The following is a 16810-nucleotide window of genomic DNA, read 5'->3' as shown; positions in this document are numbered from 1 at the left end:
CCAGCACCGCTTGTCGGAATCAGCACTTTTTTCTCCCCTGAATTGCCTCGGCTTTCAGTTCTGTCCCATCGGTCAGTTCTGCACGGTCCGGGTCCCTGCGCTCTCCAGTAAGTTTTCCAACTGTGAATTGTGAGTCTTCCAACTTTGTTCTTTTTCATGAGTGCTTTGGCTATTCTGGGTACAAATGCTTTTTTTTTTTGAGACAGAGTCTCGCTCTGTCACCCAGGTTGGAGTGCAATGGTGTGATCTCGGCTCACTGCAACCGCTGCCTCCTGGGTTGAAATGATTCTCCTGCATCAGCCTCCCGAGTAGCTGCGATTACAGGCACGTGCCAGCACGCCCCGCTCATTTTTATATTTTTAGTAGAGATGGGGTTTCACCATGTTGGCCAGGCTGGTCTCGAACTACAGACCTCAGGTGATCCACCTGCCTTGGCCTCCCAAAGTGCTGGGATTATAGGAGTGAGCTACTGCACCTGGCCAGGTTATACACTTTTAATTTTGAAACAAATTTATTTTAAAAAATTGTGAAAAAAGAATATTTTGTGATATGTAAAAATTCTATGAAATTCAGATCTCCGGGTTCACACATAAAATTGTATTGGAACACAGCCACACCCGCTCATTTACATGTAGTCTCTGGCTGCTTTTATGCAACCGCAGAGTTGAGTAACAGAAACTGGATGCTCTGCAAATACTAAGATGTCTACCATCTGGCCTTTGCTGAACGTTTGCTTATGCTAAAGACGTTTGTGCAGATATGAGAAATGACTTAGGTACAAGGTTTTTAGAGTAGTGTTATTTGTAACAGTAGGATCAGAAACAACCCAAATGTGCCCCAGAAGAGGACTGGTGAATCAGCAATGCGTCATTTATAAAATGGAATATTACACAGCTATGAAAAGAATGAAGAACTTCCCCAGCCCAGAGGCACCCAGGGAGATAGGACTCGATACAAGGTGGGAACCTGGATGGGATCCTGGGACAAAACAAGGACATTAGGGGAACAAAGGGAATCTGAAGTATGGACTTTCAGTAATAATAATGTATCAATATTGATTAATTCATTATAACAAGTGTACCATCCTAATGTAAGGTGTAGCCGGGCGCGGTGGCTCACGCCTATAATCCCAGCACTTTGGGAGGCCGAGGCGGATGGATCACAAGGTCAGGAGTTCAAGACCAGCCAGGCTAACATAGTGAAACCCCGTCGCTACTAAAAATACAAAAATTAGCCGGGCATGGTGGTGGTTGCCTGTAGCCCTAGCTACTTGGGAGGCTGAGGCAGAAGAATCGCTTGAACCCAGGAGGCAGAGGTTGCAGTGAGCCGAGATGGCACCGCCATACTCCAGCCTGGGTGACACAATGAGACTTTAAAAAAAAAAAAAAAAAAGGTGCTAATACAGTGATATAGTGGAAACTGGGTGCTGGTATATGAGAACTGTGTACCATCTTCACAATTTTTCTGTAAATCTAAAACTGTTCTTAAAAAAGGTTATTATTCTTTGGGAGGCGAAGGTGGGCAGATCACTTGAGGTCAGGAATTTGAGACCAGCCTGGCCAACACGGTGAAACCCCATCTCTAGAAAAATATAAAAATTAGCCAGGCGTGGTGGCGCGTGCCTGTAGTCCCAGCTACTCAGGAGGCTGAGGCAAGAGAATCGCTTGAACTCAGGAGGCAGAGATTGCAGTGAGCCGAGATCGCACCACTGTACTCCAGCCTGGGCGACAGAGTGAGACTCCATTTAAAAAAAAAAAAAAAAAAGTTTATTATTAAAAAAACAGGGAAGCTCTTTATGTTCAGATAAGGAAATGACTCTAAGACATACAGTGACCGCAAAAGCAAGATGAAGCTGGCACAGAATGGAAATGATAACACACTTTCCGTGTATAAAGATGTGTATTGGGGCTGGAGGGGGAGAATAGATTTGCATATTTGCTTGTATTTATACAAAGGAACTTGGAAGGATTCACAAGAAATTCCTGTGTAGCCACGTGAGTGAATCACTTATTCAAGCCAAGTAAAACCCCAAATGTTGGCCCTGAGGTGGAGGTTTTCAGCATTCTTAGCGACTCCTCCCACCCACTGACCTGCCCGGCCCCGTCTGCACCCCGTTCCCAAGCCCTTTCCCTGCCTAGCCCCCTTCTCACTCACAGCCCCCAGTGCCTGTCTGGTTCCGGGAAGCTGGTGGAGCGACCTGGCCCTCTCAGCTTGCATTAGGGCTCAGATAGCTGAACGATCCAGACACGGGTCACACCCAGGGACACACAGGGCAGTGATCCAAGCCACGCACCAGGAAACATCAAAGCAAATGGCTTCTGACAAAAGCCAGCCTTACTAAACACAGGTGAAGGAGATAATCTTTGGAGAACAATTTTATTAGCACAGTTTAACAACCTTAGAAATGATACAGTAAAACTACTATAAATCTGTCCTAAAGAAGGAAAGAATATTTTTGTTGTTGTTGTTGAGACAGAGTCTCACTCTATTGCTCAGGCTGGAGTGCAATGGCGCCATCTCGGCTCACTGCAACCTCTTCCTCCTGGTTCAAGCGATTCTCCTGCCTCAGCCTCCCGAATAGCTGGGATTATAGGTGCGCACCACCATGCCCAGCTAATTTTTGTATTTTTTGGTAGAGACGGGGTTTCACTATGTTGCCCAGGCTGGTCTCGAACTCCTGGCCTCGAACTCCTGGCCTCAAGTGATCCACCCACCTTGGCCTTCCAAAGTGCTGGGATTACAGGCGCGAGCCACCATGCCCAGCCCCAGAAGGAATCTTTTTAAAGGGGAAAAACTCTAGTTTACCAGCAGCATCCTTGCGACGGTGAAAGGCAGGAAGCTGTCTAGATGTCCATGGCAGGAGAGTAGGCCCAGGGAGGGTGGGGTTGCATCTCACATGGGTGAGGGGTCCAGCCAAAGTCACCCTTGGAAATTTCTTCAATCACCAATAAAGTAAGACATTTGGGGTTTAACATAATAGTCCCTAGCCGTGATAAAACTTTTTTTTTTTTTTTTTGAGACTGGAGTTTCATTCTGTCGCACAGGCTGGAGTGCAATGGCGTGATCTCGGCTCACTGCAACTTCTGCCTCCTGGGTTCAAGCAATTCTCCTGCCTCAGCCTCCCGAGTAGCTGGGACTACAGGTGCCCGCCATCATGCCCGGCTAATTTTTGCAGTTTTAGTAGACAGAGTTTTACCATGTTGCCCAGGCTGGTCTTGAACTCCTGGCTTCAAGTGATCCTTCTGCGTTGGCCTCCCAAAGTGCCGGGATTATAGGTGTGAGCCACTGTGTGCCTGGCCGGTGGTGAGGAATTACTATGGTGTCATACACACAGTCATGTGTCTTGTATACACTATGCAAAGTCTAATTTTACAGTTTTTTTTTTTTTTGAGACAGGGTCTCACTTTGTTGTCCAGGCTGGAGTGCAGTGGCTCATTCATGGCTCACTGCAGCCTTGACCTCCCAGGCTGAAGCTATCCTCCCACCTCAGCCTCCTGAGTAGGTAGGACTACAGGTGTCACCACGTCTGGCTAATTTTTGTATTTCTTGTAGAGACGGAGTTTTGCTCTGTTGCCCAGGCTGGCCTTGAACTCCTGGCCTCGCATGATCCTCCTGCCTTGGCCTCCCAAGGTGCTGGGATTGAATCACTGTGCCTGACCCAGTATTTTATTTTTAAAGATGGGGTCAGCTAGGCGTGGTGGTGCGCACCTGTAGTCTCAGCTACTCAGGAGGCTGAGGCAGGAGAATCTCTTGAACCCGGGAGGCAGACGTTGTAGTGAGCTGAGATCATGCTACTGCACTCCAGCCTGGGTGACAGAGTGAGACTCCATCTCAAAACAAAACAAAACAAAACAAAAGATGGGGTCTCCCTTTGTCACCCAAGCGGCAGCACAGTGGCGTGATCACAGCTCACTGAAGTCTCGACCCGCTGGGCTGAAGTGATCCTCCTGCCTCCATCTCTCAAGTAGCTGGGACCTCAACTGCGTGCACCACACCTGGCTCCAATATTTAGAGTGCATGTGTGCTGTTGAGTTTACCAGGGGGGTCTGTGCAGAGTGTGACACCACTGTACTCATTTCCGGGGGACACTGGCCATCATGAATGGCAACTCTGGAGACGAGTGGTTGGAGGGCTGGGTGGGTAGTCTTCGTAGTCTTCCTTGCTCCAGGCACTGATGCCTGCTCCCTTCTACCAGGGAAGTGCCCCAGCCCTTCCAGCACCAACGCACCAAACAAAAACATCACTATATCAGGGCGTGGTAGGTCCCTGAGGATTCCCCGATGTTCCAGACCCTGGCCAAGTCTGTGTTGCCCTCTCCGACGATCCTAGCTGCTGCCGGCATAAACGTCCACTTGGCGGTGCACGGGTAAATCCACGATGCTGCTGACGTCTGGTCCCACGTAACGATCTCCCTGCATCAAGATGCTGATTTCTGGCTCAGGATCCCCGACCCTTTACAGTGGAAAATGACCCAGCAAACGAGGAGGGTGTGTAAAACTTGGAGGCGCAAACCTGAAGCAAAGCAAGGTCACCTCTGCACACACAGAGCCCACCTCAGGAGCAGTGCCCAGAAGCCATGGCAAGCACGAACAGCCACAGCAAACACGGGCCACGGCAAACACGGGCCACGGCAAACACGGGCCCCGGCAAACACGAGCCACGGCAAACACGGGCCACGGCAAACACGGGCCACGGCAAACATGAGCCACGGCAAACACGAACAGCCACGCCTGAACGTGCCCGGTTGCATCTGATTGCGGAGGCTAAGCAGGGTTGGGCCTGGTTAGTACTTGGATGGGAGACCAACTGGGAGTATCAGGTGCTGGAGGCTTTTGGCAAAAAAAAAAAAAAAAAAAAAAGACTACATACGTACAAAAACTTTTCCATGTAAAAAAACCTTCAAGTCAAAACAGCGATGACAAATTGGGGCAAACATTTACAAAATAACTAATACGAGAAGGCTAAGTCCCTTAATATGTAGAGAGTGTTATGATTGAAAAAGAACTCCATCGCCACACACAGGAATGGACATGGTTGAGTTCACAAAGCAATGTAAACGCATTTTTAAACAGAAGGGAAACTGTGCCATTTGACTCATCACTGAAGAAATGCAATAAAAATCAAGACCTTTCCATCTTTCTGATTTAGCAAAGATAAAAATGTTTGCAGACACTGCACCAGGAGGATGTGGGCAGCATCTGCCTGAGGACGGTCACCGCAGCACTGACCCGGCAGCAAAGGCCACCTGCGACCTGGAGCAGCCACTGGGGAGCCCTGAACTGAACCGCAGTGTGCTGCTGCGGGAGGAAGCCAGTGTCTTCCCGGAGACGGCTTCACGTCCAGGTGCGGAGGGGCCGATGAGCATTTGTGGGATGGATGGCTACTGCAAGCCGTGGGCGGGGGGGCCTGAGTGATGTCATCTCAGAAACCAACGCATCGGGAGATGCACAGAGTGCTACATGAAGTTGGCCCCTGGTTGTGAGAGGAACCAGGTATATGGTACCGTGGGGGTGGGGGTGGCAGAGGAGCCTGGCTGTGCAGGGTGCAGGCCACACGACTTTGCCCTCTGCCTCATCCAGGGCCTGTAGCATTTCTGAGTGGTTGTGGGCAGCTGTGGGGCCTGTGCCTGTGTGTGTGCCTGGCCCCACCCACCCACCTGCCCCAGCTTGCCCACCTGCCTCACCCACACTGGCCTTCGCGGGCAGGCAGCGTCTGGACCCCAAGCGCCATAAGGAGGAAAAACCGTAATTCAATTTCTGGGTTTTGGTAAATTGGCAGAACTGACAATGGAACTTGACCTCGGCACAGCAGGCGTTTAAGTGAACACCAGGGAGTGTCCTTCCTGTGGGGACAAAAGTGTCACTGTGACCTGCCTACAGCAGACAAGCAGCAAATCCTCATTTCTGGTGTAAGGAACTTACGAGCCCCAACTTTGGCCGGACCCTCAGCTACACACAAATTGTGTTTCCACTGGGGGGCCGAAGCCCGCAGTGGAGTCCCGGGCATCTGCACGTCAGGAAAGGCGCCAGGAGCAAGCAGCCGGCGCTCAAGGCAACACGCGGTGCTCAGCATGGTGAGGCGGGGCTGGGCTGCTCCCCCGCTGTGCGCCACTGCCGCAGGGAGGGCCTGTCCAGCAGCTGCAGCATGGGTGCCGGCAGGGACACATGCCCATGGGGAGCTGACGGCCTGGGAAGGGGTGCGCAGTGACCGCAGGAGGCGTGGAGACGGGGAAGGGGAGTCCAGTGGCTGCTGTCGGAGGGCTGGGGGCCCAGGACAGGGAGGCCCAGTGCTGCCCACCCGTCCCTGCCACACCTCCATGACTACACGTGTAACAGATGACAGACGGTCAAACAGACCCAGAAGCCAACCAAGGAGAGAAGGAAGAAACCACGCCAGGGTCTAGCTAGAAAAGGTGTTTCCTCCCATTTTATTTCATAATACATTTTCACAGAAACATGATATATTTACAAATATACAGGTAAGAGACTGCTGGTCAGAAATCTTAAAACTCAAAATGTCATCAAAAATTAATTTACAAAAGCCACCAAGGGTCCACGGAGGCGGCCAGGTGGATGGTGTGGCCGGCGTCCGCGTGAGCCTGCCCAGAAGCCCACGCAGCCTCCCGGCTCTGCCTCCGCTGGCCCCGTCTCAGGAAGCGCTGGTGCCTCCGCTGGCCCCGTCTCAGGAAGCGCTGGTGCCTCCGCTGGCCCCGTCTCAGGAAGCGCTGGTGCCTCCGCTGGCCCCGTCTCAGGAAGCGCTGGTTTGCAGGTTCTTGGAAGCTGCAAGCATCGCTCTGACTTTGGCCATGAGATCCTGTGCAGGGCGAGACACAGAGGAGAACCTGTGAAGACCTGGCCAGACAACCCACGTGGTGAAGAAATTCATCAACGAGTTGGTGGTCAAGACCAAAGACGGTGCTAGCACCGTGGGGGCGGCGGAGGAGCCTGGCTGTGCAGGGTGCGGGCCACACGGCTTTGCCCTGGGCCTCACCCAGAGCCTGTGGTATTTTGCCCGAGATCCCTGTCCCGTGCAGGTGTCGATGACAGGAGGGACAGGGAATGAAAATTAGCAACAGAGAAACCACGAGGCCCCTTGATGAAAGGCTGGGAGCGGGAGGGGGGCGTGCCCACTGACCTGAGTGATTTTGCTCTGCACGGAAGAAACGATTGCTGAAGAGATCTGGGCTTCTTTTTCCTGAGAGACTCCCCTAATGCAGAGAGAGAGAGCAGAGCTTACAACCGTGTGAAGACGCTGAGCCAAGGCCAGCAAACAGCATCCCCACCTCCGAACCCCAACTCTAGAATTGAGAAGTGCCCACTGCATCTGCTTCCAGTATCTTTTTTTTTTTTTTTCCAGACAAGAGTTTCACTCTGTCACCCAGGCTGGAGTGCAATGGCACGTTCTCAGCTCACTGCAACTTCTGCCTCCCAGATTCAAGCAATTCTCCTGCCTCAGCCTCCTGAGTAGCTGGGATTGCAGGCGTGTGCCACCATGCCCGGCTAATTTTTGTATTTTCAGTGGGGACGGGGTTTCACCATATTGGTCAGGGTGGTCTCGAACTCCTGACCTCAGGTGATCCACCCACCTTGGCCTCCCAAAGTGCTGGGATTATAGGCGTGAGCCGCCGCGCCCACCTCTCCAGTATCCTTCAATAAAACTTGGCATCATAAACATGCTGTGTTATACTCATCTGAAATGTTTACAAATTGCAATCTAACTCAAAAAGATTTTCATATAAAATTACCTTAAACACAAAGGAAAGAAGAAACAAAGAAAGGAAAGACTCAGCAGAACGGTGGAGCCTTCCCAGAACCACGGCCTTGGCTTGTAGGTGCCCTCGGCCTGTGCATGAGGTGTCTGTGTGCTGGAGCCAACACCCCCTCCCCGCAGCGATGCTCAGCCTCCTACACTGATGTACATTTTATCATTATTACATTTTCAGAAACAGGGCTCTCTCTGTCACCCAGGCTGATGTGCAGTGGTGCCGTCATGGCTCACAGCAGCCTCCACCTCCTGGGCTCAAGCAATCCTCTCACCTTAGCCTCCTGAGTAGCTGGGATTACAGACGCATGCCACCTATTTTTAGTAGAGACAAGGTCCTGCCATGTTGTCCAGACTGGTCTCAAATTCCTGCCCTGGCCTCCCAAAGTGCTGGGATTACAGGCATGAGCCATGGCGCCCAGCCTGATTTACATTTTAACTCTAAAGGTGCCACCTCTTAGATTCTAATCCATCTCAAATGAGCTGAGGCCTCTGCCACTAGAATGGAACAGTTGCGCGTTACTCCCATGATTGACATTTATGGAAGCAATCAGTTTAAAGGGAGCAGCTGTTCCCAGATGCTGCCCTCTCTGGTCCCCCCAGGGTGTGGGTGCCTGGGCAGCGGAGGGTGTCTGACTTGAAGTCATTATCACCTAGCCCGGGACTGGGACGCCCACGTCTGTGCTGCTGCCCAGGTGTGATGCCTGGTGACAGGTTGGCGTCATTTGGCCCTGGCCGTTGAGCCTGGGGACCTGCTGACAGTTCCCGGTCTACTGGTCATTGCACAGCCCAGTGTGCCTGGTGGGCATCAGGCACGTGTGTGACACTTGGGCTGCTTCAAGTGGACTGCTCCACTCCTGGGCTCTGCAGGAGGGTCTCCCCACTACAGGACCTGCTCCTCTGAGCACTCATGGATTGTGAGAAGCCACATCTAGGGCGACTTCCTTGCTAGAGGGGGTGCGGTTTGGCTTTGTGGCTGGCGCCCCCTGGACACAGGCGAGGACTGACATAGGCAAGGACTCAGGGAGGAGGGAGAGTCCTGCTGGCCGCCCCTTGCCTTTCCCCAGAGAGAGCTGCTGGAGGACAGGGGTTACCTGGAGCGCTCCTGGCTGGAGCCCCGACTCTCCACAGGGGAGACGCTGGCTGAGTGCGCCGAGGGGGCCGCGGGGGCCGCGGGCCGGGGCGCTGCCTGCTTGCTGGGTGACACCGACTGAGACCTGGCCTTGGACTTGGTCCGCGACCGGGACCGCCTCTTCTTCTTCTTCTCGTGGGGACTTCTGAAAGGCAAGAGTTTCTGTGAGAGATGCGGCTTTGGTTTAAAGGCAGGGCACAAAGGGAGAAGCTCGGATCTGAGCCAGTTTTTGGCTAAGAGTTCATCAAGGCACAATTCAGGGACGGAACCACTCCAAACCCATTAACTTCTCTTAAAGCTACTTATTTCATTTAACCGATAACAGACGACGCGTCCCCGTTTAGGACCTCAAGTAAAATACTTGTGGTATTTAAGATGCAACCAGCATTTTATTTACATGTAAAATACCTAAGATAAGCCACCACAGGCAGTTCATAGTGCTTTGCCACTTATGTTTCATCAATAAAAATTTCCAAAAAGATACAGGAAATTTATTAAAGTATCAATACATCAAAGTTTAGTGTTCCTTTTTTTTAAAAAAACAGACAAGGTCTCGCGCTGCTGTCCAGGCTGGAGTGCAGTGGTGCCATTACAGCTCACTGCAGCCTTCACCTCCTGACCTCAAGCAACCTCCTGCCTCAGCCTCCCAGACAGTTAAGACTGGGGGCGCAGCTTCTGGTGCTGCTTCTTCCTTTTTCTTAAGAGATGGGGTCTCACTCTGTTGTCCAGGCTGGAGTGGCACCTCTTCCTGACCTGCCAGTTGTCCGCCGCTTGGTGATACCGCTCAGCCTCTGGGCAGTGGAGCCTGCTCTGTGGGCAGCAGCTCAGCTCTGACTGCTGTCCCCCGTCCCCTTGCTTCCCAGAGTCCACGTCACCAAACTGGCAGTCCTGCACCAGAAATGCTTTCCAGACATTCTGGCCTGCACCTGCCCTTAGATCATCCTTCTCTCCTGCCTGGAGAGGCCGACCCTTCGGCTTCCACTGGTCTAGCTTCATTCCACACCTGAGCCACGTGGCTGTCTTGGCCACTCCCCTACAAACACCTAAGAGAGTGAACATGTACTTGGTAAAGGCAGACAGGCCTGAGCCCTTCCTGTGAGGCCCTCCAGGCCCTGAGGTGCCCTACCTGGCATCTTCTTTCAGAATTCGTCTGTAACAGACGCTGCAGCCTGCGCTTCTGGCCCTGAGTACAGTGTTTCTTGGAGAGTCTTTGCATGGGTCATTTGCATCACTGATTTCCTTCCTTCCTTCCCTCCCTCCCCTCCCCTCCCCTATCCCTCCCCTCCCGTCCTGCTTGCTGGTGCCTGGGCAGGACAGATCCCAGGAGTAGGGCTGCAGGGCCCTCTGCTGCAGAAGCTGCCAGGGGGACTCCCTGGCTCAGCCTCACGCTCGCTATCCAGGTGGACCCAAACTGCTCAATGTGCCAACCTGAAGGGGGAACCGTGGTTCTCTGCTGGTGTCTGACTCTCTCCTGGGGTTGCTATTTGCACAGCTGCAAGCATCTGGCCTCCCTTATGATTCTGCGTGCCACGAAGCCCCTTCCCAGCCTGGCCTCCTCTGCCTTCCAGGGAGACCCCCAGGGCCTGTGCACAGGCCCAGTTACCCAAAGCCCTGCCCCTCATCAGGGCCTCCGGACTTCATGCATTTCTTGTGCCACCCCCCGATATCTGGAACATTCTTGCTTAATGGCTGGGGCTGTGCTCAGAGTCTGGGGTGCAGACCCCATCGAGGGGCTGTGCCCTCTACCCATCTCTAGGACCCCACCAGTGTCTGGCCCTGCAGAACTCAGAGCTGCGGCAGCCAGGGACCACAGCATGCCCTGGTAGGGACAGCCCCGATATGCAGAGGGGGACTGAGCGTTTCTGTCCGGGCTCCCTTGCGTGGTTCTGGGTGTGAGCAGACTGTGTTGGTGCCAATGAAGTGACCTAAGCAGCAGCGCCAGGCCTGCGGCACTCCCACCCAGCTCCATTCAAACAAGGCGGGACCTGCCAGAGACGGTGCTCGCTGGCAGCTTAAATCCAGCTGCTGGAGGGGCTGTCCCTGGTGAGCTGGGCCCGGGCAGATGACTTGGCATCTTCTGGAAGCCTGCCTGACGTGCCCAGTGAGGACAACATGTTGTTTACCGTTCAACACACGCATGTGGGACCTGCACGAAAGAGTCATTTTTCTAAACTGCAAAATGTTTTGTGAAATTGTTGTCTGTAAACACATGCCAGGATTTCAAAGGAAGCGGCAAATAAATAAAACATATACCAGCATGTGACATGTGTCCAAAATGACTTACTCCCCAAATCCAGCTGAGTTTATGTGGCTGCATAATGAACAAAAGGCAGGTTACTAATCCTTAACTGCAAACTGGTTCAATTCTGCTACAATCTGATCTAAGCCCTTGCTGAAGGAATGGAGCAACTCATTCATTTTTTCTTAAAGCACCGAGGTGCCACTGTCCACTGGGTGAAACGCTGTCCTCGGTGCTGCCGCTGAGCTTGGCAAGTGCGCACACCCTGACACCTGGGCCTTACCCACGCAGGGGCGTCCCTTCATTCCAGAAGGTTCCTCAATGCCACTTCAAGTCCGTCTATACCCCTTCTCCACCCTCAGCGTTCCCCACTGCTCTGGTTTCTAGGACACAGCTTAAAGCTCTATGTAGACAAACCCCACACTATGTCTGTGTTTGTTTGTTGGTTTGGCTTCTTGGTTTTCTGTTGTTTGTTTCTCAGTTTCCCTCTGTTGCCCAAACTGGAGTGCAGGGGCATAATCCCTGCTCACTGTAGCCTTGACCTCCCAGGCTCCAGTGAGCCTCTTGCCTCAGCCTCCCAAGTAGCTGGGATGACAGGCAGACGTGGGCCACCACAAATGGCTAATTTTTTTTTTTTTTTAAGTAGAGATGGGGGTCTCTACCAAAAAAAAAAAAAAAAAAGCCTGCAAATCCTGGGCTCAAGCAATCCTCCTGCCTTGGCCTCCCAAAGTGCTGGGATCACAGGTGTGAGCCACTGTGCCTGGCCTGTGTCTGGCTGCTTTTGCTCAGCAAAGCATGTCTGAGACTCCTCCACGACGCGGGGTGATCCTCAATTTGTTCCTTTTACCGATGAATAGTATTACAGGACAGGACGCTACCATCATCTGTTGACTCATTCTCCTGTTAATAGAGATTTGGTTGTTTCCAGTTTTCGGTAATTATGAATCAAAGTGTTTTTGGTTAAATGTTGACTTTATAGAGGAGTTCACAGCTAGGAACAGGACAGCTGGTCAGGGAGTAGGTGTGTACTTAACGTCACAAGAAACCGCAAACGTTTCCCAATCCAGTGTCTGAGAGCGCAGCCGCTGGGCCCGTGCCCACTCTCCCCAGAGCCCGTCCTGGTTTTCAGGGACGGGTGACCCCCGTCTAGTCCTGTCTCGTTGGTTTCATCAGCACGTCCCTGACTGGTGACTCATGCCGTTCCACATCTTTCCATGTGTGTACCGGCTATTTAAGAGATCCTTCTGTCAAGTCGGCTGGCTTCATCTGCCCCCTTCTAATTGGGTCCTTTGTCTTTTTGGTACTGACACAGGCTTTTGTCAGAGACACATGCAGCAGAGCCTGCGGCCTGCCTATTCATCTTCTTAACTGTGCCTTTTGAGAGAAGTTTTTAAACTTCAATGAAGTCTAATTGGTTTTTTCCTCTTATCAGAAGGGTTTCTACATCTTAAGGAATCTTTGCCACCCTCAAATTCATGAACATATTCTGTGTTTTCTTCAAAAAGCTTAATGGTTCTAGTTTTTGTTTAGATCTCTGATCTGCCCTGAATTAAATTCTGCATACAGCATGCAGTGCACTTTTCCCCATTCCGATATCCAGCTGTTCATGCAAGTTTTGTTGGAAAGACTTTCCTGGCTGGGTGCTGTGGCTCATGCCTGCAGTCACAGCATTTTGGGAGGCCAAGGTAGGAGGACTGCTTGAGCCTGGGAGTTCAACATCAGCCTGGGCAACATAGCGAGACCCCGTCTCTACACATAATAAAAAAAAATTAGATGGGCATGGTGGCGTGTGCCTGTCGTCCCAGCTGAGGCGGGAGGATTCCTTGAGCCCAGGAGGCTGCAGTCAGCCGGGCTGAGTCGAGATCACACCACTGCTGCACTCCAGCTTGGGCAACAGAGTGAGACCCTGTCTCAAAAAAAAAAAAGACTTTCCTTTCTCTTTTTCCTCACTGAATCGCTGTGACTGTGGTCCCGGCCCCCTGCCCTTTGGGTATGGAATTTTTTTTCTGTACTTTCTATTCCATCTCACTGCTCTATTGTATCCTCATGCTGACACCACACTGCCTTGGTTACTGTAGCTTTCTGGTAAGTCTTGAAATCCTGCTCTTTGTCAAGGAGGTTGTTTTGGCTCTCCCAGGTCATCTGCATTTCCACACACGCTTTGGAGTTTGTGTGCCAATTTCTAGAAAAGCCGTGGGAGCTCTGAGTGGGACTGCACTGCATCTCTGCATGAACTTGTGGAGAACAGGAGTCTCAGTAATACTTAGTTGGCTAATATTTTGTGAAGTATTTTTGCATCTATGTTCTTGAGAGTCCTGGTCTGTGAACATATACTTATGTGCACACACAGCACTGGTCTGTGAACACGCATGCACACCAGTACTGATCTGTGAACATACACGTGCACACACACAGTAATGATCCGTGAACACACACGGGCGCACACACAGTAATGACCAGTGAACACACACGGGCGCACACACAGTAATGGTCTGTGAACACACACGGGCGCACACACAGTAATGGTCTGTGAACACACACGGGCGCACACAGTACTGATCCGTGAACACACACGGGCGCACACACAGTACTGATCTGTGAACACACACGGGCGCACACACAGTAATGACCAGTGAACACACACGTGTGCACACACAGTAATGGTCTGTGAACACACACGGGCGCACACAGTACTGATCTGTGAACAGACAAGGGTGCATGTGCACACCCCTTCCCCCAAACACAGAATCCTTATCTGGCTTAGGTATGAGAGTTATGATGGACTCAAGAGATGAGATGGGAAGTGTTCCTTCATCTATTTTTTAAAAAAGAGTATCCCTTCTTTCTTTCTTTTTGTTGAGACGGAGTCTGGCACTGTCGCGGGCTGGAACGCAATCTTGGCTCACTGCAACCTCCGCCTCCCGAGTTCAAGTGATTCTCCTGCCTCAGCCTCCCAAGTAGCTGGGATTACAGACGCACACTACCACACCCGGTTAATTTTTTGTACTTATAGTAGAGACAGAGTTTCACTATGTTGGCCAGGCTGGTCTCAAACTCCTGACCTCGTGATCCACCTGCCTCGGCCTCCTGAAGTGCTGGGATTACAGACGTGAACCATCGTGCCTGGCCCCTCCTTTCTTGAATGTTAGAATTCACTGGTGAAGCCATCTGGGACTGGAGTTTGGTGGAAAAGTTGTGTTTATTTTTCTTTGAGATAGTCTCACTTTGTCACCCAGGCTGGAGTGCAGTGGCCTGATCTTGGCTCACTGCAGCCTCCGCCTCCCAGGTTTAAGCAATTCTCCTGCCTCAGCCTCCCGAGTAGCTGGGATTACAGGCACTTGCCACCACACCTAATTTTTATATTTTTAGTAGAGACGGGGTTTCACCATGTTGGCCAGGCTGGTCTTGAACTCCTGACCCCAGGTGATCCACCTGCCTCAGCCTCCTGAAGTGCTGAGATTACAGGTATGAGCCACCGCGCCAGGCCAGGTCTTGCTCTTTAATCCACTCCACAATCACTGCCTTTTAACTAGTCTTTAGTCTTCTTACATTTAATGTAATTATTTTATAGATGGTTTTAAGTCTACAATCTTGCTTTTTATTTGTCCCATCTGTTCTTTCCCCCACCTGCCCTTTTCTGCTGTTTCATGAATTTAAGAAAGCATCTAGAATCCTACTTTATATCTGCTATTGGCTTTTTAGCTACATTTTTGTTTTTAGTGGTTGCTCTAGGGAATTAGGTTATGCATCCTTCGGTTAGCAAAGTCTACCTGGAATTAACATTTCATGTATAAAGGCAGATCTTTACTGCAGCAGTGAACTCCCATTCACTCACTCAACAAATAGTTGTCCATGTGCCTCGTGCAGTGTTAAGTACTAGAAACTCAATGGGAAAAACTTGTAACTAATCATTCATTGTATTTGCTACAATAAGATAACCGGGACATCTTGTTGAAGTGTGCTACCAGAAGATTTGCTCAATATTCTTGTGAAAAGCCCTGGATGTGAACTCCTAGGCTCAGGAGATCCACTCAGCCCTCCAAGTAGCTGCGGCTGTAGGTGCCCGCCATTGTGCCTGGCTGAAAAACCCTTTATGACATACTCAAAATAACTTTCACGAATGTTGTTTTATATATTTCCACACTGTACCAAATTTTACTCCTAAAAATTCCTCATACGTCCACATCTGGATTTTCAAATATTCACTAAAAGGAACCAGAGGTCCTTGAAGAAATGGTAGATTCCAGGGCTGGAGCAGGGAAAATGCCCAGTAAACCTGGAATATCTTGTACCAAACGCAAGAATGCAAAGAACTATGGGAGGTGTCAAAAGAACAGAACTGACTTGAAAGAGTTGCCACTGGCCAAACTGGAGACAATGTCACCATCTAATAGAATAATAATAGCAATGGATTATCACACAACAAATAAAAAATCAAAACCAAAAATGCTCCTGAGTCCACGGTGAGATTTAAACAAAGGGGCAGGGTCTTCAGCATAAACACAGAAGGAAGAAGAGAGGGGGAAAGTCACTATTTTGCAGTCAGCAGTGTAAGAACTGATTCAGGCAGGGGTCACCCAGGGATGCTGAGACAAACGAGAAGACAGCTGCTGGGAGCAGGAGAGCCGCGCTGCTTCAGTGTCACCTCCTGGATTCCTTGCTGGTGGGGAGACGAAGGGGCAGATGCAGACTTAATCAAGTGGTCAAACTCAGCATCATGAATGATGGGACAAATGGACACTTCTGTGTGTCCTGATCTGTGATGCAATGGGAAGCTACGCAATGTCGCCTACGCAGCCAAAACATTTGCCCTGAACCCAGCCGCAGGGACACAGCAAGACGAAGCCCAGCTGTGGGACCATCTATAGTGGAGCTGGCCTGGAATTCTCAGGAATGCCAAGGTCATGAAATACACACACGAACGGAGGAGGGAGGGAGGGGAGTGGATGGGATGGGCGGGATGGGAAGGGGTGAGAGAGAGCAATGTGGCAAAATGTCAGCTCTTGTGGAACTGAGCTACAGATTTTATGCATATGGGTGTTTATTGTACACTTTTTTTTGAAAGAGAGGGTTTCACTCTGTTACCCAGGTGGGGGGTGCAGTGGCTATTCACAGGCACGATCACAGCCCACACTACAGCCTCCAACTCCTGAGCTCAAGTGATCCTGCTGTCTTGGCCTCCAAGTGCTGGGATTATAGGTGTGAGCTACTGAATCTGGCCCCATTGTACTATTTTAAAAACTTGCCTATAAGTTAAAAAAATTTCCAAGTAAGAAGTCAGTGAAAGAATCAGGCAATAATCAGTTTACAGAAATGACCCTTCAGGGCCGGGCATGGTGGTTTATGCCAGCACTTTGGGAGGCTGAGATAGGCAGACTGCTTGAGCTCAGGATTTTGAGACCATCCTGGGCAACATGGCAAAACCCTGTCTCTACTAAAAATACAAAAAATTAGCTGGGCATGGTTCCATGTGCCTGTAGTCTCAGCTACACAGGAGGCTGAGGTGAGAGGACGAGTTGAACCCAGGAGGTTGAGGCCGCAGTGAGCTGAGATCGTGCCACTGCACTCCAGCCAGTGCAATGGGAGTGAGACCCTATCTCAAATAAAAAAGAAAAAGAAAAAGAAAAAGAAAAAAAGCAGCAAATCTCGGTAGTGGGCATTTCCCTGGGTTTGGTCTG

The 16810-nt window shown here is 50.9% G+C and overlaps 1 protein-coding gene across 6 annotated transcripts in view; it reads right to left on the bottom strand.

The window, feature by feature from the left end:
• Positions 1-6398: 6398 nt before the first annotated feature.
• The window catches only part of SFSWAP (splicing factor SWAP), an 88220-nt gene continuing 77808 nt past the window's right edge, over positions 6399-16810 (bottom strand). For all 6 annotated transcript variants that reach the window (XM_008967297.5, XM_008967292.5, XM_063593771.1 and 3 more), the window contains 3 exons: positions 8856-9038; positions 7135-7207; positions 6399-6813 (listed from right to left, as the gene is read on the bottom strand). In XM_008967297.5, coding sequence (XP_008965545.2) covers positions 6748-6813; positions 7135-7207; positions 8856-9038 — 322 coding nt within the window. In that variant the 3' untranslated portion in view covers positions 6399-6747. The remainder of the gene's footprint in view (positions 6814-7134; positions 7208-8855; positions 9039-16810) is intronic.

Source organism: Pan paniscus, chromosome 10 (assembly GCF_029289425.2).
Source record: "Pan paniscus chromosome 10, NHGRI_mPanPan1-v2.0_pri, whole genome shotgun sequence".
NCBI classification, from domain to species: Eukaryota; Metazoa; Chordata; class Mammalia; order Primates; family Hominidae; genus Pan; species Pan paniscus.
This window is presented reverse-complemented; position numbering and strand designations above follow the sequence as displayed.